The sequence below is a fragment of the Heteronotia binoei genome, chromosome 17 (assembly GCF_032191835.1).
Source record: "Heteronotia binoei isolate CCM8104 ecotype False Entrance Well chromosome 17, APGP_CSIRO_Hbin_v1, whole genome shotgun sequence".
NCBI lineage: Eukaryota > Metazoa > Chordata > Lepidosauria > Squamata > Gekkonidae > Heteronotia > Heteronotia binoei.
The window spans coordinates 34,542,699-34,565,048 of record NC_083239.1 but is presented as its reverse complement, the minus strand read 5'-3'; the positions used below and the strand labels follow the sequence as shown (position 1 = coordinate 34,565,048).

The 22,350-nt window shown below is 44.5% G+C and overlaps 1 protein-coding gene across 1 annotated transcript in view; it reads right to left on the bottom strand.

Annotated features, from left to right (window-relative positions):
• LOC132585779 (transmembrane protein 91-like) overlaps positions 1–20,312 on the bottom strand; it is a 48,520-nt gene extending 28,208 nt beyond the window's left edge. Inside the window, exons 1-2 of the mRNA XM_060257665.1 lie at positions 20,096–20,312; positions 13,367–13,879 (exon numbers count right to left, since the gene is read on the bottom strand). Coding sequence (XP_060113648.1) covers positions 13,367–13,684 — 318 coding nt within the window. The 5' untranslated portion in view covers positions 13,685–13,879; positions 20,096–20,312. The remainder of the gene's footprint in view (positions 1–13,366; positions 13,880–20,095) is intronic.
• Between the last annotated feature and the right edge of the window lie 2,038 nt (positions 20,313–22,350).

The window sequence follows — 22,350 nt, the reverse complement described above, 5'->3', positions numbered from 1 at the left end:
GAAGAGCTCAGAATCATGGAAGGGAAGCTGGAGGCCCTGACCCTCACAGCAGGCAAGTTTTACAAAGGTCCTGGAGTGGCGACAGGTTACTGGGGAGAGAGAGAAGCCTCTCCAGCTATTGTGGAGACCTGGGAGGGAACGGTGGGAAAGGGTCTGCAGGCCAGAGTGGGCCTGTTCTGACACAGTACCAATCTTCCTCCTCTCACTTTCCCCACAGGCTGTGGGTGGGTGACTAAATCTCTGAGAGGATAGTTCCTCAGAGGGTTCTGAAGCCCTGAGTTGGTAGTTCTAACCTGAGATCCTACACCCTGCACACTACCCCTGTGGGGTAGGACAGGACCTAAAAATACTGTTGAGTTCCTTAAGTCTGACTCTGGTATCTGAAGACACACCTGAAACTTGGGTTTCTATCAAGAATATGTAGGCATTATTGTTATTTCTTTAGACAGAAAATCCTCTTTACTTGGTTGTTTAGTTGATTTCGAAGGAGAGTAGGAATCAGATGGCCTGCCTTGCTTTCTCTTCTCCATTGTTGCTGGAAAAATCTGAAAAGCTGATTACTCTCAAGATATCCAACCAAGGTTGTAGTTGTTCTATTATCAAAGACTTGTTTGGGCACTAACTGAATGTAAAAATAAACTCAAAGTGTTCCTAATCAAGTAAAAGTCAAAATATTTTGGTTGGAACCAGTTAAAAAAAAGGTTAAGAGCGTGAAAAATAAAAGCTACAGGGCATCTAAACAGTGATGTTATCTCATCACCATCTTGACTCCTCAGTTGCTTTTCAATCTAAATTTAAGCACAATGTTGTTCACCTCAGAATATGTAGGCATTATTGTTAAGAAAACATAAGAACATAAGAGAAGCCATGTTGGATCAGGCTCATCCAGTCCAATACTCTGTCACACAGTGGCAAAAACCCCCACAAAACCACAGGTACCATCAGGAAGTCCACCAATGGGGCCAGGACACTAGAAGCCCTCCCACTGGTGCCCGTCCCCCACAAGCAAAAAGAATACAGAGCATCACTAGTAGCTGCCACCACGCCCTGTGGCAGTGAATTCCATGTGTTAATTACCCTTTGGGTGAAGAAGTACTTCCTTTTACCTGTTCTAACTCGACTGCTCAGCAATTTCTTTTTTTTTTTTGAGGTTTTCAAGATTTATTTATTAAATTCTGAGATGTGATTCACCAATACAGAACAAAAAGGTTTCTTAATAGAGCAATATCTGTGTCACATTGTACAAACAACAATCACCCAGGTGGAGGGTGGATGTGGATTGCTTCCATACATAAAAGGACCTGTATAACAAGCCGGAAAGGTCAAGACCAACTGTGTAAGAACAACACAAAGCGTAGGGCAAAAAAGCGAACAAACAGTAAAGAAAAATAACGAACAAATTGCCTTGCCTTTTCCGTTATAACGTAACAATATGTCAATGATAGAAAGGTACCGTGTTTACGTTTATTTCTTGTAATTTTTTTTCTCAAGCCAGTTATAAAATTTCTCCCATTTTCTACTAGCTTCCTCTTTGGACTCTCCTCTTAATAACCTAGAAAGTATGTCCATTTCGGCAGCTTGGAGAATTTTGTCAATCACCTCATTTATATCCGGGCAGTTCTTTTGTTGCCAAAATTTGGCAAACACTATCCTCGCCGCTGTAATCATATAAACCGTTATAAATTCATCCTCTATACACACTTCTTTTTTCACTAAGGAGAGAAGCATCACCTCGGGTTTAAATTGTATATTCGTACCCAATATTTCTTTTAACATGTCGTAAATCATTATCCAATATTTTTTAGCGATTTTACAGCTCCACCAGATATGAAAAAAGGAGCCTGTAACTGTTCCACACTTCCAACAATCAGCCGAGCTAGATTTGTTAATTTTGGAAATTTGTAGTGGGGTGATATACCATCTGTGGAACATTTTTAAAAAGTTTTCACGAAAGTTAACTGGTTTCATGATCTTATAATTCATTTTACAAAGAGTGAGCCATTGTTCTAGACTTATATTACTTTGAAAATTCTTTGACCATCTAATCATTGTCTCTTTTACAGCTTCGTCCTCCAATTTTATTTGAATCAGATAGTTATATGCCCACTTAATTACTTTAGTTTCTTTTGTCAGTAATAATTTATCGAAATCAAAGTTACTTTTTGTGAAGCCTTTCAGCTTATCCCTGTTATACTTTGCTACTATCTGGTTCATTGTCCACCAGTCAATTTTTATACCCAACAATTCTAATTCCGTCTTAGTTTTCAAATTATTCTTTTCGTCTAAAAGATCCTGATATCTAATCTTCTTAGAGGAGTTCCAGAGGAGAGGCTGGATAGATGCTTCTTCCGGAGACAACCACCTAGGAGTCTTAGTATATATTAATTTTTTAAGCTTTAACCAAACATCCAAAATGGCTTTACGAATTAAGTGATTTTTAAAGTATCTTTGATCCTTACTAATATACCAGAGGTTTGCGTGCCATCCTGCCTGCAGATCAAAGCCCTCTAGAGCCAACACACGCGTATTCTCTAAAGTTATCCATTCCTTCAGCCATAATGTCATACAGGCAAGGTAATACGTTTCCCAATCTGGAAGGGCAAGTCCCCCGTTTTCCCTATAATCCTTTAAAATTTTCCACTTAACCCTAGGCCTCTTGTTTTGCCAAATAAAGGATTTGGTCAGTTGATCTATTTTTACAAAAAAAGCTTTCCTAACAACAAAATTAATCGTTTGGAATAAAAACATAACTTTGGGGAGGATATTCATTTTTATCAGGGCAATCCTTCCCATGAAAGATAAATTTAAATTACTCCAGTTTTTCAAAGAGAGTTCTATCTCTTTTAACAGTGGTACAAAATTATTATCATACAAATTACTGCATTTGTTTGTTATATTTATCCCGAGATATTTAACTTTTTTTTCACAACTAAACCCCATTTTCCTTTCAAATTCTTGAACTTCCTGGGATGACATATTTTTCGTGAGCATTTTAGATTTCTGCTTGTTCACTTTTAATCCTGCGACGAGTCCATATTCCTCTAATTCTTTTAAGATCTCCTCTACTGACTCCATGGAATTTTGGGATATCATAACCATGTCATCCGCATAGGATAATATCTTATACGTTTCCCCTTTCACTCTTAGACCTTGGATATTTTCATTATTCCTTATGCTATTATTCAGAATTTCCAAAGCCAAAATAAACAATAACGGCGAGAGTGGGCACCCTTGTCTCGTACCTTTACAGATATTTACCTCCTCAGTTCTTGTACCGTTAATAATTATTCTAGCTGTCTGCTCGCTATAAATTGCCTGAATATTTCTAGTGAAGTCTTCTCCAACATCCATTACCTTTAACATTTGTATCATGAATTCCCAGTTTAGGTTATCAAATGCTTTTTCAGCATCTATAAATAATAACACCATTTGTTTCTCCCTATGTAGTTCATAATATTCCAATAAATTTGATAAAATTCTGATGTTAGTCCTCATATGCCTCTTGGGGAGGAACCCTGATTGATCTGGGTGAATTATCGTTCTCATTATTTTCTTTAATCTATTGGCCAAAATAGTGGTGTATATCTTGTAATCTACGTTTAATAGTGATATGGGACGGTAGTTTCCAATATCCTCAGAGTTTTCCCTAGTTTTTGGAATTAATACTACATTAGCATGTTTCCATGAATCCGGGATTTTACCTAAAGACCAGACCTCATCTATTAAATTTTTGAAATAAGTTATGATATTTTCCTTAAAAACCATATAGTATTCCGGCGGGAGGCCATCTGGTCCAGCCGCTTTATTGCTTTTTAGTTTAGCCCAAGCCTCTTCTATTTCAAAAATTGAAAACGAGCTGTTTAGTATGTTCTTTTGTTCTTCTGTTAACCTTTGCGGTAATTTTTTACCTAAATAAAGTTTTTGTTTATCTCGATCAACCTCAGTCGCACTATATAAATGTGTATAGAATTCCCATGTTATCTTTTTCATTTCTTCTAACAGCGATCTTCGCTTACCTTCCTTATCCTTCAGAACTCTTATTATTTTTCTTTCCTGTTCTTTCCTAATTCTATATGCAAGCCATTTACCCGGCTTATTTGCTGACTCAAAAAATTGTTGTTTAGCATAATGAACCTTTTTCTCCATCTCTTCCAGGAATAATACGTGAATCCTATGCTGCAAGACTTTTAATTCTAGTTTGATTTCTTGTAGTGTAGGTTTTTCTTTTAATTGTCTCTCCTTCCTTTTTATTGCATCTGTTAACTCTACCAGATTTTTATTATCTTGCCTCCTCTTGTGAGCATTGTAACTTATAACTAAACCCCTCAGATACGCCTTGCTTGTTTCCCAAACAATCCTATGAGATACCTCATTCTGCGTATTGGAATGAAAAAAAAAATTCATCTCTTCCTTGAGATATGTTAAAAATTGTTTGTCTTCCATAAGTTTGGGATTCATTCTCCAACCAGATTTCTTTTTCACCTCCGTCATATACAGCATAATTGGGTTGTGATCAGCTAAAGTATTAGGCAAGATTTCTACTTCATCAATTGATTTCATTAATCCTGCCGTAACCCAAACCATATCAATTCTAGACCATGTACTATGTCTACTAGAAAAAAAAGTAAAGTCTTTTTTGTTCGGGTACAGGGTCCTCCACGCATCTACTAAGGTAAATTCATCTACCATACGATAAAACCGCTCGGGTAGGATGTTACTTCTTGATGCCTTGATTTTGTTATTTCTGGGGCTTCTATCTAGTATCGGGCAGTTTACTGCGTTAAAATCTCCAATAAAACAAATCTTCTCATAATCATAAGAGCCTATTTCCTGATGTAACTCCTTGTAAAATTTCCCCTGAGAGTCATTGGGCGCATAGATATTGACCAATAAAAATTTTTGGTAGTCATTACTAATTTCAATGCCTTGAAATCTCGCGTCAGCCGCCTGAAAAACCAATTTACCTTCTAAATCATCTCTAATATAAGTTACTAATCCTCTTTTTTTCTTCTCTAACTCTGACGTTATAAACGCTTTCCCTAATTTCTTATTACGGAGTAAAAATTCATCTTTCCTTTTCATGTGAGTCTCCTGCAAACAAATTATATCTGCATTTAATTTTTTTAATTGAAGGAATACACGCTTTCTTTTTTTTGGAGAATTTAAACCATTAATATTTACAGATAGTATCTTCATCTGATTTGTCATATTTGTGTCTTAGAGATCTTTAGTCTCCCCCTGAAATTTTTTCTTTTTTTTCTGTAATCTTGTTTCTCTATAGGGTAAGTCCTCTTCTTGCTCAACCTCTCCTTCCTCTTGCTCTTTGGTATAAACTGGGTCTCCTCTCTCTTTAAATTCACTCGGGTTCTCTCTGCTCTGCATAGTTTTAAAATTCCCCCTATTTGAATTCCTTGACCAGTTCCTAGTATGATTTCTTATGAATTCCTCAACTTTCTCCATTGAATCAATCTTATATCTAACACCTGCGTGGGTAAACAATAATCCTTCAGGTATCGCCCATCTATATATTACTCCCTTTTCTTGCAACATCTGTGCTAAGTTCATGTACGATTTCCTCTTGGATCTGACTGCCCAAGGAATTTCTCTCATAACCTTTATCCTGGTCTCTTTAATCATGAGAGGGTGCTCCCGTATCTCTCGCCATATCCGTTCTTTAACATGCTTTCGGACAAACTTGACGTGCACCTCCCTTGGAAGGTCGGGTTTTTTTGCAAATTGAGAGTTGACCCTATAAATATAATCAAACTCTCTTTCTGCATCCTCTTTGTTCATCTTTAAAATTTCGGTCAAAGCTTCCGCCAAAACACTGACTAAATTTTCGTTTTTCTCCTCAGGAATATTCAAACATCTGAGAATATAGTCTGCCTGCCCTAATTCCATTTTTATCAGTTTAGTGTCCTGTTCCTCTTGTTTTAATTCCATTTCAACAACCCTATCTTCTGTTAGTCTAAGTTTGTCCTCTATGGATCTTGTGATTTTAACTACCTCTGCGATGTCTTTTTTTGTTTCTTTAAACTTGTTATCTAGTGCTTCTAGTTTATTTCCCAGTCCCTCCATTTGGTTACTTAACATCCTTTGAGCCTGATTTAGGGCTTCCTGAAAAGACTGCTGGATCTCTTTAATTGCGTCTTGAGAGATCGTTGCACCAACTGACTTGGGCTGTCCAGGGGAGAACTTTGTCTTAGCCTGCTGAGACATTATTGCAGGTTACCTTTACTGATTAATTTTGCTGTTAAATTTCACTCTGATTTTGAATACTTTCTTCCCTCTCCTCTATGGGGCCCCCGACAAGTTAGTAAATCTTAGACAATTCTCCCTGAGACCCTAGCGTTATTTACCTTTCTTTATTTTCCTTTTTCCTTCCTCTCCTGCCGACCTGACAGCCCTCCTTCAGTTACATGAACTAAACACCATACAATAAACAAAATAAAAGATCTCCTAATCTTCTCCGTCAGCTAGAACTTATACCATTCAAAACCCTTTGCTAGATCAAATCAGTCACACTGGCTTCGCTGCAATGCCAAGTTCCTCAGACAGATCAGTCAACTGCTAAGCCTTCCTTCGTGTAGTTAGGTCCTCTTCCTCCGCTTCGCCCCTCTCCTCTCCTCTCAGTTTTTATACTCAGTTTTTAACTCAGTTTTGTACAGGAGCTTGGGGCATAACTCAGACTACTGGGCTACTCAACCTCTTGTTCCTCCTTCGCGGTCGTTTCTCTTCAGAACGCCACGAACTCAGTCTCGTCACTCCACTTACTCCAGTTAGTTCAGTTACTCCCGTATCCTGCCTCTCAGCCGAGGGGCGACCATTACCTCCGACGCCTACGACACTTCCAACTCGCTCCGGTACGGCGGCAGCTCACCGCACCATCAAACAAAAAACAAAACAAAAATGCCTCGCCTCAGTTCTCTCAGCCGGTGGCTGCAACTTCCGCCCCGCCCGGCTAGGGGGGGGGAGCGCGTCTAGCCAACAAAGGAACGGCGAGAAAAGGACAAGAAAAAGAAAGAGCCAAAACAAAATCCTTCTGGAAGGAACAAAGCCCGAAACAGACGTCTTACACCTATAGCTGAAGAAAGAATCAAGCCGACAACACTGGAGAACGCCGTCTTCCACGCTCACCCTCCGCGGGTCCGGTGGCAGGAGCTGGAAACGCCTTAAACGCCTTTCGCCTCTTGGGTAAGGTATGAGGGGTAAATGCCGAAGGAGTCTTGCCGGCTCCCCCTTCCCCTCGCCCCTTCCGCCTGTCCGAACTCCTCAACCGGAGTTTGGACGGACCATTAGGTCCTCTAAGAGGCTGAAGTCGGCTGGTCTCGGACGGAGAAAGCCCGAAGTTCAACCGCGTCGCTCCGCCATCACCGGAAGCCCATCACCGGACTGCTCAGCAATTTCGAGTGCCCACAAGTTCTTGTACTGTGAGAGAGGGAGGAAAGTACTTCTTTCTCTGCCTTTTCCATCCCATGCATAATCTTGTAAATAACATGTCACTTCTGAGTTGTAATTTCTCCAAGCTAAAGAGTCCTAAGGGCTTTAACCTTTCTACATAGAGAAAGTGTTCCAAACCTTTAATCCAGGGGTGTCAAACCCATTTGTTAGGAGGGCCAGATCTGACATAAATGGGACTTTGTGGGGCCGAGCCATGCATGTCCTAAAATGTAATGCCAGATAGCAGAGATATAGACTTTATAGAGCAAGGGTCCCCAACCCCCGGGGCCATGGACTGGTTCCAGTCTGTGACCTGTTAGCAAACAGGCTGTGAGTTGTGTAATTATTTCATTATATATTACAATGTAGTAGTAATAATAAGAACAAGGTGACATTGGATTTATATCCTGCCCTCCACTTCGAATGTCAGAGTCTCAATGCGGCTCACAATCTCCTTTACCTTCCCCCCACACACACACAACGGACACCCTGTGAGGTGGGTGGAACTGAGAGAGCTCTCCCCAGAAGCTGCCCTTTCAAGGACAACTCTGCAAGAGCTATGGCTGACCCAAGGCCATTCCAGCAGCTGCAAGTGGAAGAGTGGGAAATCAAACCCGGTTCTCCCAGATAAGAGTCCGCGCTTAACCACCACACCAAACTAATAGAAATAAAGTGCACAATTGTATCATCCCGAAACCACCATCACCATCACCACCCCCAGTCCATGGAAAAATTGTCTTCCACAAAACTGATCCCTGGTGCCAAAAAGGTTGGGAACCGCTGTATAGAGGACATAGGCCAACACAATTAAATATATAATTTTGAAAATATGCTTAAAACTCTTGCAATATTTTGTTTATTTTGTTTAAAATGGAAAGGGAGGATAGTGGGATTTTGCAATGCAATTTTAAAAATAAAGCATCAAGAAAAAGCACAAAGATCACAGCAGAAACTTCAAAAAATAAAATGCCCTCAGCCTGGGAAAACATAAAATGGCAAGGCATTGCAAGCTTCTCTCCCCTCCCCCCACCCCCAGGTCTACAGAGGTTAGCAATGCCTCTCCAGTGTCATATCCTCCTTTGCAAAAGTTCCTGATTACTTCAAGTTAGAGTACTCAATAAGCACTAGTTCTCACTCCACTGAGAAGAGACAAAACTGGCTCAAGGCATCAATGCTTGGTTTGCAACGACACAACTCCAGGAAGCTTCAGTTGGCCATAGGAACACCAGGAAATTCCTCTCCATTGAAACACATAGACAAAGTTGCAAGGAAAACGTGGAGTTTCTGTTCACCTCTGCTCTGCCCAGAAGCCAGAGTGGGAAATCCGTTCCACATTTTCTTTGCAGCTTTGCTTAGCCTCTGCACAGAGAAGGCAGGAGCTGGGAACATCCTCGCAGCCTTCAGAGCTTCACAGGGTGAGGACAGGAGTGGGGGAGGGGGGAGAAGAGAGCCCCGCGAGCCTGATTGAAGCCCTGGGTGGGCCAGTTTGGCCCGCGGGCTGCATGTTTGACACCCCGCTTTGATCATTCTAGTTGCCCCTTTCTGCACTTTTTCCAATGCTATAATATTTTTTTGAGGTATGACCAGAATCGTACTCAATATTCTAAATGAGGCCACACCATCAATTTATAAAGGGGCATTATGGTACTGGCTGATTTGTTTTCAGTCCCCTTCCTAATAATCCCCGGCATTTTCAGTGAGTTACCTACTATGACTCCAAGATCTCTCTCTGGGTCAGTCTCCGCCAGTTCGGACCACATCAACATGTATTTATAGTTAGGATTTTTTTGCCCCAATGTGCATTACTTTACACTTGTCCATGCTGAACCTCATTTGCCACGTTGATGCCCACTCGCCCAGCCTTGACAGATCCCTTTAGAGTGCCTCATAATCTTCCCTGGCTCTCACCACCCTGAACAATTTAGTGTCATCCACAAACTTAGCAACTACTCCCAACTCCAAATAATTAATGAACAAGTTAAAAAGCATCAGACCCAGCACTGAGCCCTGTGGTACCCCACTGCTTACCACCTTCCATTGTGAAAATTGCCCATTTACACTCACTCTTTCCTATTAATTAGCCAGTTTTTGATCCACAAGAGGACTTGTTCTTTTATCCCATGACTCTTGAACTTACTTAGGAGCCTTTGATGAGGAACTTTATCAAAAACTTTCTGTAAGTCAAGGTCAACATCTATTGGGTCCCCTTGGTCCACATGTTTGTTCACCCTCCTCAAAGAACTCTAACAGGTTAGTGAGACAAGGTCTTCCCTTACAGAACTCATGCTGAGTCTTCCTCAATAACTTTTGTTCATCAATGCACCTACTAATTCTCTTTAATAAGTTTCCACCAACTTACCTGGTATTGACGTCAGACTGACTGGCCTGTGATTTCCCAGATCTCCTCTGGAACCCTTTTTAAAGATGGGGGTGACATTAGCTACCTTCCAGTCCTTAGGAATGGAGACAGATCTTAATGGGAGATTACATGTTTCTGTCAGGAGATCCACAAGTTGTCCTTCAACGTCTGGATATTTTGGGTTTGGAGTCAGATGCACACGGAATGAGGAGTCATGGCCAGCCTTGCTTGCTAACTGTGGCTGTCTCTTTTTTGGGAAGCTTTCTATTTTGTCATTTAATTACTTTCAATTTTATCATTCAATCCAAAAAAATTCATTTTTATCCCACCCATTCCCTGGAAACTGGGAGTGTTCATTTCTTCAGAAATGACTAATAGAAATCGCTAGATCATTACTGCAAAAGTTCCTGATTACTTCAAAGGAAGCGAGGACTTTGGTGCTGGCTTGGAAATCAAAGTCAGCAACTGCCTCAGAATAAATCTCTGGCACCTTCTTGAAGCAGCCAGGAAAAGCCTCTCCAGGTGCTGGAAAAACCCTGGAGAGCAGGTGGAACACAGCCTGCAGGCCAAAGCAGGCTCATTCTGTCACAACTCGCATAAAGCAGATCTGTAAATTCCTAAGCAACTGGCTGCAAGAAAAAACTGGCTGCCAACATCTTGTCCTATAGCTGCATTTCTACTTCTCACAACTCTTGATAAGCAATCATCCTGAAAAGCTTTTTCATTCCCAGTGAGTAATCCCATTCCCTGGTGATATCCAGTGGTGGAATTCTAGCGGGAGCTCCTTTGCATATTAGGCCACACACCCCTGATGTACCCAATCCTCCAAGAGCTTACAAGGCTCTTTTGTGTGAGCTGTTGGAGGATAGGCTACATCAGGGGTGTGTGGCCTAATATGCAATGGAGTTCCTGCTAGAATTCCACCCCTGGTGATATCAGTGCCATGGACCCAATCCATCTCACCTGCTGCTCGCAGGTATATATGGCATATCTGGAGGCAAGCATCCACTGTTTTATTTACTGAAGATACAAGTTGCTAGACGTCCTGAAACCAATACACTTGTATAAATAAAGCTTTATTTTGTTTTATATAAACCTGGAGTCATAGGTGATTAAAATTACAGGAGTCTCACCCTCAGGACCACATAGTCCAACTAAGGGGCCATAGAGTCTGGCACAATGCTGTAGGAAAGGTTAAATAATAAGACTGAAATTAAATTTCTGGTGGCAGTGTTATATACCCAGAGAGAGAGACAGAGAAAACAAGGAAGTTAAATACACACCTTATCTAATCAGAAAAAAAGGGGGAGAGAGTGGTTGTGACAATTACATTTTGATTTCTAAAGTAAATATCTACAAACAAAAACAGTAATCTGAATCAGCACAAATCCCACGCCGAGCGCATACAGGGCTAGCATCCGCGCCATCCTGGAGTTCTGCTTCGCCTCAGCGCTGTTCCCCATCCGGTTGGCGTCCCGAGTCTGAGGAGAAATGACAGAATGGACAAGGGAAATCATGTGACCAAACAACATCTCCGGCATGTGGAAACAGGCATTTCTGAGCTGCAGTGAAACACAGTGGTGTTCCAGGATACAGTCCAGGAAAATATTCAGTAATAAATAATAATAAATACCGTATTTTTCGGACCATAAGACGCACTTTTCCCCCCCCAAAAAAGTGGGGGGGGGGAAGTGTGTGCGTCTTATGGAGCGAAGGTACCTTCCTCCGGGGGGGGGCGATCCGTTGCCTCCGCCTCCGATCCCAGTGCTTCCCCCGTGCCTGCCTGGCTCCAGCTTCTTCCAGCAAGCGCTGGGATCGCTCCACGCTGCCCTCACCGCAAACCCAGCACTTTGCGAGCGCCGGCTGTGGAGAGGGCAGCGTGCTTCCTCCGTGCCTGTCTGCCTGGCTCCAGCTGACGCTTACAGCAAGCGCCAGGATCGCTCCCTCCGCCCTCCGATCCCAGCGCTTGCTTTAAGCATCAGAGCTGGAGCCAGGCAGACAGGCACGGAGAAAGCACGCCGCCCCCTCCACAGCCGGCGCTCGCGAAGCGCTGGGTTTGCGGAGGGGGCGGGTGCTTCCTCCATGCCTGTCTGCCTGGCTTCAGCTCTGATGCTTAAAGCAAGCGCTGGGATCGGACGGCAGAGGGAGCGATCCCAGCGCTTGCTGGAAGAAGCTGGAGCCAGGCAGGCAGGCGCGGGGGAAGCGCCGGGATCGGAGGTGGAGACAGCGGATCGCCCCCCAGGAGGAAGGTGCGTCCTATGGTCCGGAGCGCCTTATGGTCCGAAAAATACGGGTATATCACAGTTGACATAGATGGATGTATTCCAAGAAGGCCATCTCAGAGGGAAGCCATGTTGATCTGCAGTCAACAGCCGAATTTGAGTCCAAGGACACTTCTGGTGAAGGGAACTTTGACTCTGGGAAGCTTCTACCTAGGAAAACTTATTTGGTCTCTAAAGAGCTCCTGGACTTGAACTGAGCAGATGTATTCCAAAATACTCTTAAAGCAGGAGCGGGGTAGAAGGGTCAGCGTTGCCTTCCCTTCACAACCAAAGTTGCTGGTCAACAGGGGCGTAGCCAGGATTTTAAAAGTCAGGGGGCACCCTTTCCCTTCTGCTGAGGGGACTGCCACTTTTCAGAAGCTTTCTTCTGGCAAAAAAAGAAAAAAAGCAGGCTGCACCCCAGAGGGCCCCCCGTGGCTACAGGCCTGCTGCTCGAACCGGAACTAAAGTTCATTCCAGTGGAGAGATTGCTGCTGTATTTATTAAATCCCCCAGGAAACTTAAGTCAACAACCACATTTCAAAAAAGAAAAAAAACCTTGTTTTCCTTTCAGAGGATCGCTCCTCCATCTTTACCGACTGAAGGGTTCCCAGCTTCAAGTTAGAAATACCTAGAGGGGGTTTGTTTGTTTTTTTGGAAACCCTCTGGAAGCTGGCAGCACTAAGCTCCATTCCTCTGATCTCTGTTGGACGGCTTACCATTCTGCAGATCTTCTTTGCCGAGCATCTTTAGGCTTGAAATTTCGGTAGCTCAAAAACCCAAACTCATCACTCCTAACCCAAAAGAACCTACATTTAGCAGAGGCCAATCCCAGTTCCATGACAAAGAACCAGACACAAAGCAGAACCTGGTTAGAAAAGCTGAGGTTTCAATCCAGACTACTGTGAGAGCCAATTTGGTGTAGTATGTAGACTCTTCTGGGAGAACCGGGTTTGATTCCCCACTCCTCCACTTGCACCTGCTGGAATGGCCTTGGGTCGGCCATAGCTCTCATAGGAGTTGTCCTTGAAAGGGCAGCTGCTGTAAGAGCTCTCTCAGCCCCACACACCTCACAGGGTGTCTGTTGTGGGAGGGGAGAAGATATAGGAGATTGGTAGGGTATAAATCTGCAGTCTTCTTCTTCTTCTGTGTGATGAGATTCTCCATGAGATACTGAATACAAAAAGCATTAAAGGCCTTTACAAGCCAAATCAGAACAATCAAACTGGACCTTTGTGATCTCCCTTTTTGGTCAGGTGATCATGGCTCCCCCCATCCCCACCTCCTGTAGCTGACCAAGACTCACCCGTATGGAGTAAACCAGGGCTGCAATTCCCAGAGGGAAGAAACAACAGAGCATCGTAAAGATGGAAAACTCCAGGTGATCTGGTTCAAGGGTAGGTTCTTCGGGGATGACCAAGGTGGTGTGCAGTGGAGGCTGGGTGACAGACCCATAACTGGGCACTTCATTGAACGGGAAATAATAAGGCTGGTACCCAGATGGCATGGCAGGGTTTGCTGGCATATAAGAAGGTGGTGGCTGCTGACTGTAGGGCTGTTTTTCAGAGTAGGGTGGTGGGTTTGAAGCAGAAAGTGCATTTTCTTGGTAGTTCAGGTTGTCCATTGTGAAAAGGCCTTCTCTTCTCCAGTTGTGTCTTCAAGACAGTTCTCCCCTACCCCTTACACCTTCTTCCTGTTACTCCTTGCCCAATGCTCTGTCACCTTCTCCTGGCTGCAGGTTGGTCTTCTTTGATCTGCTCTGATCCTACCACCTTCTTCTGTAGCTCCCTGGAGTCTAGAAGGAGCAACCTGCCTGTGCCTGCAACGAGGAAGAATTGGTAAGTGGCTGGGCAAGGCATCATGAAATGAATCCCACCAAGTCTGACTAAAAGAGTTCTATGAAAAAGGATGAAATTGCCCTCCTACCAGAGAATGGAAGGTCTGCTTTTTGCATCCTTGCCAGACCTCAGATTCAGCAGCTCACAGGAGCACAGCTCCTGAACCTTTCTGACAGCTCCCCCTCTTCCTTCCCACTTACCTTGTCCATTGAATAGTAGGTACAGCTGCATAACAATCCCTGGATTAGGAGAGCAGCCAGCCAGCCACCAGGGGCTTTGCCACACACCCCAGAAGTCCTTGTTAACCCCTGGAGAAGCCCACACCACCCTTTCTCCACTTATGTGATTTTGGGCAGCAGCTGGCTTGCTGGTCTTTTGACTGGGGGTGGGGGTGGGTGGACAGGAGAGCCCCAAGCAAGCGAGGCCTGATTGGGCTGGCTGGATCTCTAGCCAACCCAATCAGGACTCAATGGCCCGGGACTCTCCTTTCTTGCATCGGGTTGCTTTTGACTGGGGAGGGGGACATATATTAATGAGTTATGCTAAAGAGCTCCACTTTGATGTAGTGATTAAGTGTGCGGACTCTTATCTGGGAGAACCGGGTTTGATTCCCCACTGCTCCACTTGCAGCTGCTGGAATGGCCTTGGGTTAGCTATAGCCCTGGCAGAGGTTGTCCTTGAAAGGGCAGCTGCTGTAAGAGCCCTCTCCAGCCCCACCCACCTCACAGGGTGACTGTTGTGTGGGGAGAAGATATCGGAGACTGTAAGCCGCTCTGAGTCTCTGATTCAGAGAGAAGGGTGGGGTAAAAATCTGCAGTCTCCAGGCTTTATGTTTGACACTCCCTGCTCTTCCCTATTTCACACTACATGAGATGTTATGTTGCTTATGACGAAGCCTGCTATTTGGAAAGTCAGAAATACTTTTCCTGACCACAGATACTACTAATTCTCTCTTTAATAAGTTTCCACCAACTTACCTGGTATTGACGTCAGACTGACTGGCCTGTGATTTCCCAGATCTCCTCTGGAACCCTTTTTAAAGATGGGGGTGACATTAGCTACCTTCCAGTCCTCAGGAATGGAGACAGATCTTAATGGGAGATTACATGTTTCTGTCAGGAGATCCACAAGTTGTCCTTCAATGTCTGGATATTTTGGGTTTGGAGTCTTATCTGGGAGAACCGGGTTTGATTCCCCACTCCTCCACTTGCAGCTGCTGGAATGGCCTTGGGTTAGCCATAGCCCTGGCAGAGGTTGTCCTTGAAAGGGCAGCTGCTGTAAGAGCCCTCTCCAGCCCCACCCACCTCACAAGGTGACTGTTGTGTGGGGAGAAGATATCGGAGACTGTAAGCCGCTCTGAGTCTCTGATTCAGAGAGAAGGGTGGGGTAAAAATCTGCAGTCTCCAGGCTTTATGTTTGACACTCCCTGCTCTTCCCTATTTCACACTACATGAGATGTTATGTTGCTTATGACGAAGCCTGCTATTTGGAAAGTCAGAAATACTTTTCCTGACCACAGATATTCTCATTTCCTGTTCCCCCAGCTAAAATAGAGCCATGCTCTCACCCATCGTTTACCACATCCTAATGTACACAATTCACTGAGCATTGGTTTATATCTTGCCCTCCACTCTGAATCTCAGAGCGGCTCACAATCTCCTTTACCTTCCTCCACACACACACACGCCAGACACCCTCTGAGGTGGCTGGGGCTGAGAGAGGCTCTACCAGAAGCTGCCCTTACAAGGACAGCTCTGCGAGAGCTATGGCTGACCCAAGGCCATTCCAGAAGCTGCAAGTGGAGGAGTGGGGAATCAAACCCGGTTCTCTTACATATTTCACACTATGTGAGCTGTTATGTTGCTTATGCAGAAGCCTGCCACTTGGAAATACTTTTCCTGACCACAGATATTATAATTTCCTGTTCCCCCAGCAAAAACAGCCATTATCTCAGCCATCATTTACCACATCCTAATGTGCACAATTCACTGAACATTGTAGAAGATGATGATATTGGTTTTATATCCTGCCCTCCACTCTGAATCTCAAAGACTCAGAGCAATTTACAAGCTCCTTTACCATCCCTGCCCCCCCCCCACCGCAACAAGTTGAGTGGGGCTGAGAGAGCTCCCCCGGAAGCTGCCCTTTCAAGGACAGCTGGCCATTCCAGCAGCTGCAAGTGGAGGAGTGGGGAATCAAACCTTGTTCTTATTTTGTTGTTAAAAGAATAAAAAAAATATTTAAAAAAAACCTCATTCTTGCCCTCCACACTAAATCTCAAAGTGGCTCACAATCTCCTTTACCTCCCCACCCCCCACAGACACCCTGTGAGGTGGATAGGGCAGAGAGAGCTCTCCCAGAAGCTACCCTTTCAAGGACAGCTCTGCGAAAGCTATGGCTGACCCAAGGCCATTCCAGTGGAGGAGTGGGAAATGAAACCTGGTTCTCCCAGATAAGAGTCCGCAAACTGTATAAAGGATAGAAGCTGGTAAGCTCCGAGTTGGTGTAGCTTCACCAAACTGGCTCTTCAGGACAGTAGGAAAGCAGGCATCCACAGTGTTGGAAAAAGGGACTCAGGGGAAAACTCCTGGTTGGCATGCAGAAGGTCACAGGTTCAACCTCCCAGCATCTCCAGTTAAAAGGAACAGCCTGGAGGTGGCATAAAACACGTCAGCTTGAGTCCCTGGAGAGCCGCTGCCAGTCTTAGTAGACAATAATGACTTTGATGGACCATTGCTTAGAAAGGTGGACTCTGTTTCATCACATTCCACCGGGGTCCCTGACCTCCCCAGGCTGCATCCCAAATTCACCCCAGTCTACATCCCAAAATCATCCCCCTCCAGTGGCTGGGGCAGGACCTGGCAACTTTGCACCAGACTGCTGTTTGCAGACCTATCTGGAGGGAAAGCCACTGATCTCCAACATCACGCATAGTGTGGCTGTAAGGCCCATATTTGGATCATAGAGATTGTTATCACTCCAGTCTCGGTCCCTCTACTCTGGCTCCCAGTTTGCTTCCATACCCAGTTCAAGGAGCTGCGTTTCACCTTTAAAAGCCTTTCGAAATTTGGGATCAGTCTACCTTATGGAGCACCTACTCCCACACGAACCTACCCATTTGAGGAAGGGCTGTGGTTCGGTGGAAGAGCCTCTGCTTTGCATGCAAGAGGTCCCAGGTTCAATTCTCACAATCTCCTGGCAGTAGGCGATGTGACAGTGAAAGACACTGCAGAGCTGCTGCTAGTCCAACTAGGCAATACTGACCTTTATAGACCAGTATTCCAACTCAGTACATGGCTTAGATAGGGTTGCCAAGTCTCCCCTGTCCACCAGCAGAGGATGGGGGATAGCATTGCCAAATCTATGTTGGGAAACTCCTGGACTTTATGGGGATGGAGCCTGGGGAAGACAGAAACCTCAGCAGGCCCCAATGCCACAGATTCCACCTTGCAAAGCATCCATTTTATCAAGAGAAAATGGCCGCCATAATGTGGAGATGAGCTGTAATTCCAGGGGGTCCTCAGATCCCACCTGGAGGCTGGTATCCCTAAATGGCTCCTTAGTTGGTGCTCATGTGAATCTATTAGGATCATTCTCTGTGGCCCTGCTTGGAGTACCACCACTTCTTTAGGCTAGATTGAAGGCAACCCAAAAGAAAGCCTTTTCAGTCGTAGCACCAAAATTATGGAACTGCCCCCACAGGGAGCTTCATCCATTCCCTCAGTCTTTGTCTTCCACATGCAGGTGAAGACACTTCTGTTTCAGCTGACATTTCCTCAGTGACCCTTCCTTTCCTATCTGTGGTTTCCTGCCCACCAAATTTTCTGCATAGCATCCAGTGCCTCTCCTCAAAACAGCCCCCAAGTTTCAAAAAGATTGGACCAAGCTCCAATTCTATGAGCCCCCAAAAGAAGGTGCCCCTAATCCTTCATTATTTCCAAATGCTTGTCACATCCTGTTCCTGGCTCCACCCCCAAAGTCCCCAGATATTTCTTGAGTTGGACGGCAACCCCATTGGGGATCATAAGAACATAACAGAAGCCATGTTGAATCAGGCCAATGGCCCATCCAATCCAACACCGCGTCACACAGTGGCCAAAAAAACCAAGGTGCCATCAGGAAGTCCATCAGTGGGCCAGGACACTAGAAGCCCACCCACGGTTGTTCCCCACTCCAAAGCACCAAGAATACAGAGATCCCTGATGCCTTCGTTAGCTGTGTTTTTAATATTGGTTTTATTTTAATTACACCATTTTTAACTGTTAACTGCTTCGGTAGCCCTGTTTAGACATGTCACAAATAAATTTACACGGCCATGTGAGTGTACAAGGTGAGACTCATGCTTAGCTGTTGACTGCAGCTGAATTGAGGCCGTTATCTATTCCCAGACCCCCCACCTGCAAGGACCAATCCTGCACAGGTCCATTTTTTTCCTACTAACGTTTTTAAAAGGTAAAGGTAGTCCCCTGTGCAAGCACCAGTCGCTTCTGACTCTGAGGTGACATCGCATTTTCATGGCAGACTTTTCAAGGGGTGGTTTGCCATTGCTTTCCCAGTCATCTACACTTTCCCCCTGCAAGCTGGGTGCTCATTTTACCAACCTTGGAAAGATGGAAGGATGAGTCAACCTTGAGCCAGCTATCTGAACCCAGCTTCCGATGGGATCGAACTCAGGTCATGAGCAAAGCTTGGACTGCAGTACTGCAGTACCACTCTGCGCTGCAGTGCTGCTAAAGTTTTAGCCCCTACAAAAACCCCTTGGAAATCCATTCTCAGCTTTTAAAAACATTCAAAACAAGTGACACGCATTCAGCAATTCAGGACAGAGCCTGGCCAATGCAGAACAGGTGGAGTTGAGCCAATACTTTCTAGTTTTGCTAAAGACAGATCAAAATCAGTCTAGAGAGGTTAGGATGCCAAAATCCAACCTGGGAGACCAGGATTAAAATTCCCATTCAGTTCTGAAAGATCATCGGTGTCCAGGCCTGGGACAGCCCTGTGAAGGACAAAAATTAAGGCCTGAGAATTTCCTGCCTGGAGATTGGTAATCCCTTCCCATGAGTGTACTCGCTAGAAAAAAGTTAGTCTCAAGACAGACTGGCAAAGAAAGAACAATAGACCTGTGTCTTCTTCCAAGTTTCAGGAAGTCGCTTCTCAGGAGATAAGTGGCTGAGAACTGAAGGCCACACAAGAATGTTAGAAAACGACATAAGGTGCTAACATGGGAAAGGGGCGTAAGAAATTAACATTAGGGGGCTCACTTTCTCTCCTCTGGTTTGAATACAAAAAACTGTGAGCTCTAAATAGTTGAGTTTGATTAACTGGATTTCTTAATATTGGGACAGTTATTAGTATATTCCTACAGTAGAATCAGTCAATAGCATGTATTTTCACTGGATACTCTTCAGTATAATTGTATGACTGCTCCTTGGGTCTCTATTTTATGGATTACTCTTTCTTTTTCTTGCTTTTTTAAAAAAATTGTTTATTATATCCTCACTAAGGCTGCATTATTTGAGGCGATAGATTACAGTGTTCTTTATTGCAAACTAAAAATCTGTTAATAAAAACCTAATTTTTTTAAAAAAAACCATGTCATTAGGCAGGTGCTTGCAATAACAAATAGTAATTAATGGAGCTGGGCTATTAGATTGGGGGCAGAACCATTGAATATTCATTATGTATTTAAGTGCCTGTATTGCTTTTCTCGGGGTCTTCACTGCTTGATTTCTGGGGACTTTTTACTATTGTAACACAAATTTATTTCTCTCCCAACCGCTTTGTCTGGATGTTTGTCATCCACAGGAGTCTGAAAGAGGAGTTTCTAATAAGGCTCCACCCCACCCCGGCGCCTGAACAAGGATGCCCTCCCCCGCACGCGCAACAAGAAGACACACAGCCCCAGCACTCACGGGGGCTCGGAAGCAGCGCCCCCCATCGGAGAACAAATGCAACACACACACACCAAAAAGCCCTTCTCTGAGGCACCACAGCTTATGGTACAAATTGCAAAGAATGCAGGGAGCAATGCAGAAAAAGGAAGGCGATGCATTTAAGAATCATTGCCACAGACTGCAGTCCTCCCATCAGCGGCGCGCTGGGGCCGGCTCGCGAGAGCTGGCTGTTAAATGGACAGAAATGTCGCAAGCTGGTTGCAAACTCGCCAGGAGTTCCCTCCTTCCTTCCCACACACTCACATGAATCTCAGAGCTGGAATGCCTCTCTCCCACACTTCGGGATGCGACCTCTCTTCTCCTCCCCGCAAAGCCCCACCACCTACCCAGGACAGGGGGGCTTTTGCTTTCCCTCCTAAGCAGCCCCGCAACCAGTAAAAAAAACAAACACAATAATCCCACAGTGGAAGAAAGCAAAGAAGCCAGCCCCGCGCCGCGTTTAAATCGACTGCCCTACCATGCTATAACTCCACCCCCTTTCTGTTTTCCTGGCTTCTGGGAATTGTAGTTTTTGTTTTCCTCCCAAGGCGCACCCGCGAATCTGCAGGGATGCCACCAGCTGTTTTATTATTTTACTGTTTTAACTGTTGTAATGGATGTATTTTAAATTCAAAATTCTATGTTAGATTTTATATGTTGTGAGCCGCCCTGAGCCACTTCGGTGGGAAGGGCGGGATATAAATTGAAATAAACTTAAACTTTTTTCCTTCGCGGGTGTGTGCTTGTTGCATCGCACAGCTAGTCAAAGGGCAATATACCCTGGAGGAAAAGCGACTCACCCAGCTGGCAATTCCTATGCAGGCTTCTGACTCTGAGGGAGGAAACGTCCCACAGAAGATAGACAGGCTCACTCCCCATTGGGATAACACTTTGTTGGTCTGAAAGGTACTACTTGACTCCTGCTTTGTTCCCCGTTGAGCTGTAAAAAACTTTTCGTGCAGTGCCCCTGCTGACCGCGAGGTTGTGAATGGTGCTGGAGAGTAACAAAGGGATATAAGAAGCTGAAAAGTATTTGGGTTTCCTCACCCACATTTAATGGCCTGACGGTGTCTGTGTTGTTAACTGGGTTTGCAGGCTAGAAGGCTTGAAAGACTGTTGCTAATGCTAAAGCAAACAGACAAACAAAATCATACAATCTGTTCCCTTAAAATAATAGCATAAATGAACCCTGCTGAATCAGACCAGTGGTCGATGTAGGGTTGCCAAGTCCAATTCAAGAAATATCTGGGGACTTTGGGGGTGGAGCCAAGAGACTTTGGGGGTGGAGCCAGGAGACATTAGGGGTGGAGCCAGGATCAAGGCTGTGACAAGCATAATTGAACTCCAAAGGGAGTTCTGGCCATCACATTTAAAGGGATGGCACACCTTTTCAATTCCTTCCTTCCATAGGAAATAATGGATAGGGGCACCTTCTTTTGGGGCTCATAGAATTGGACCCCCTGGTCCAATCTTTTTGAAACTTGGGGGGGGGGGTATTTTGGGGAGAGGCACTAGATGCTATACTGAAAATCTGGTGCCTCTACCCCAAAAAACAGCCCCCCCCCCCCCCAGAGCCCCAGATATCCGCGGATCAATTCTCCATGATTTTCTATGGGAAATCTCCATAGGAATAATAGAGTTCCCAGCAATTTCCCTCCCCCCGCTTTCAGACGACCGTGAAGTGGGGGGAGGGCCTCCAAACCGGGGGATCCCCTGCCCCCACCTGGGGATTGGCAACCCTAGGTCCATCTAGCCCAACATCCTGTCTTTCTTGTTTGTTTGTTTGTGTAGTATCCTGCCGTCCCCTGATGGGCTCAGGGCAGCGAACAACAGTTAAAACAACATAGTGCTAAAGTAAAATGGCAATAAAATCATTAAAAACATTGCATACAATTCCGTACAGTTCAGAAACATTGCATTCAGTTTCAGTTTCATTCCCATAGTTAGGGTTGCCAATCCCCAGGTGGATTTAGATAGTCCAAGAGTACCACAGTGAAGAGCAAAATCATACAGACACACACAAAAAAAAAACCCTGTGGAACAATAATGAACACCTCTTCCAAAAGCAATGATTTGAACATCAGTTACACCATTTATAAATAGAAATGTCTAAAGTCAATATGCATTACAACAATTCACAATAAAGAATACTAAAAGGTTCAATGTTCCAAGTATGCATGTCAGTTTCCGACTTTAAATACTTTCAAGACAATTTGCCAGCTCCTGCGGGGAAATTAAAGTGCAAGTGCTCCCAATGATTCCGCGTATTGCAATTTCTTACAGTCTTTGTTCTCTTCTCACATTTCAAGTAGCAAAGTTGAAAGCATAAGTTCAAAAAGATGATTTCTTCAGCAGTGGGTATCACAGTGGTCTCTACAGCAACGCTAGGATGTGTTACTGCTTCTGATTGCACCTTCTTCTTGGAGGCGTTTCCCACTTATCAGTTTACATCAAACCACTTCATATAGCACTACACATGGAGAAAGAAACTGACACGCATACTTGGAAGAAGATATTGG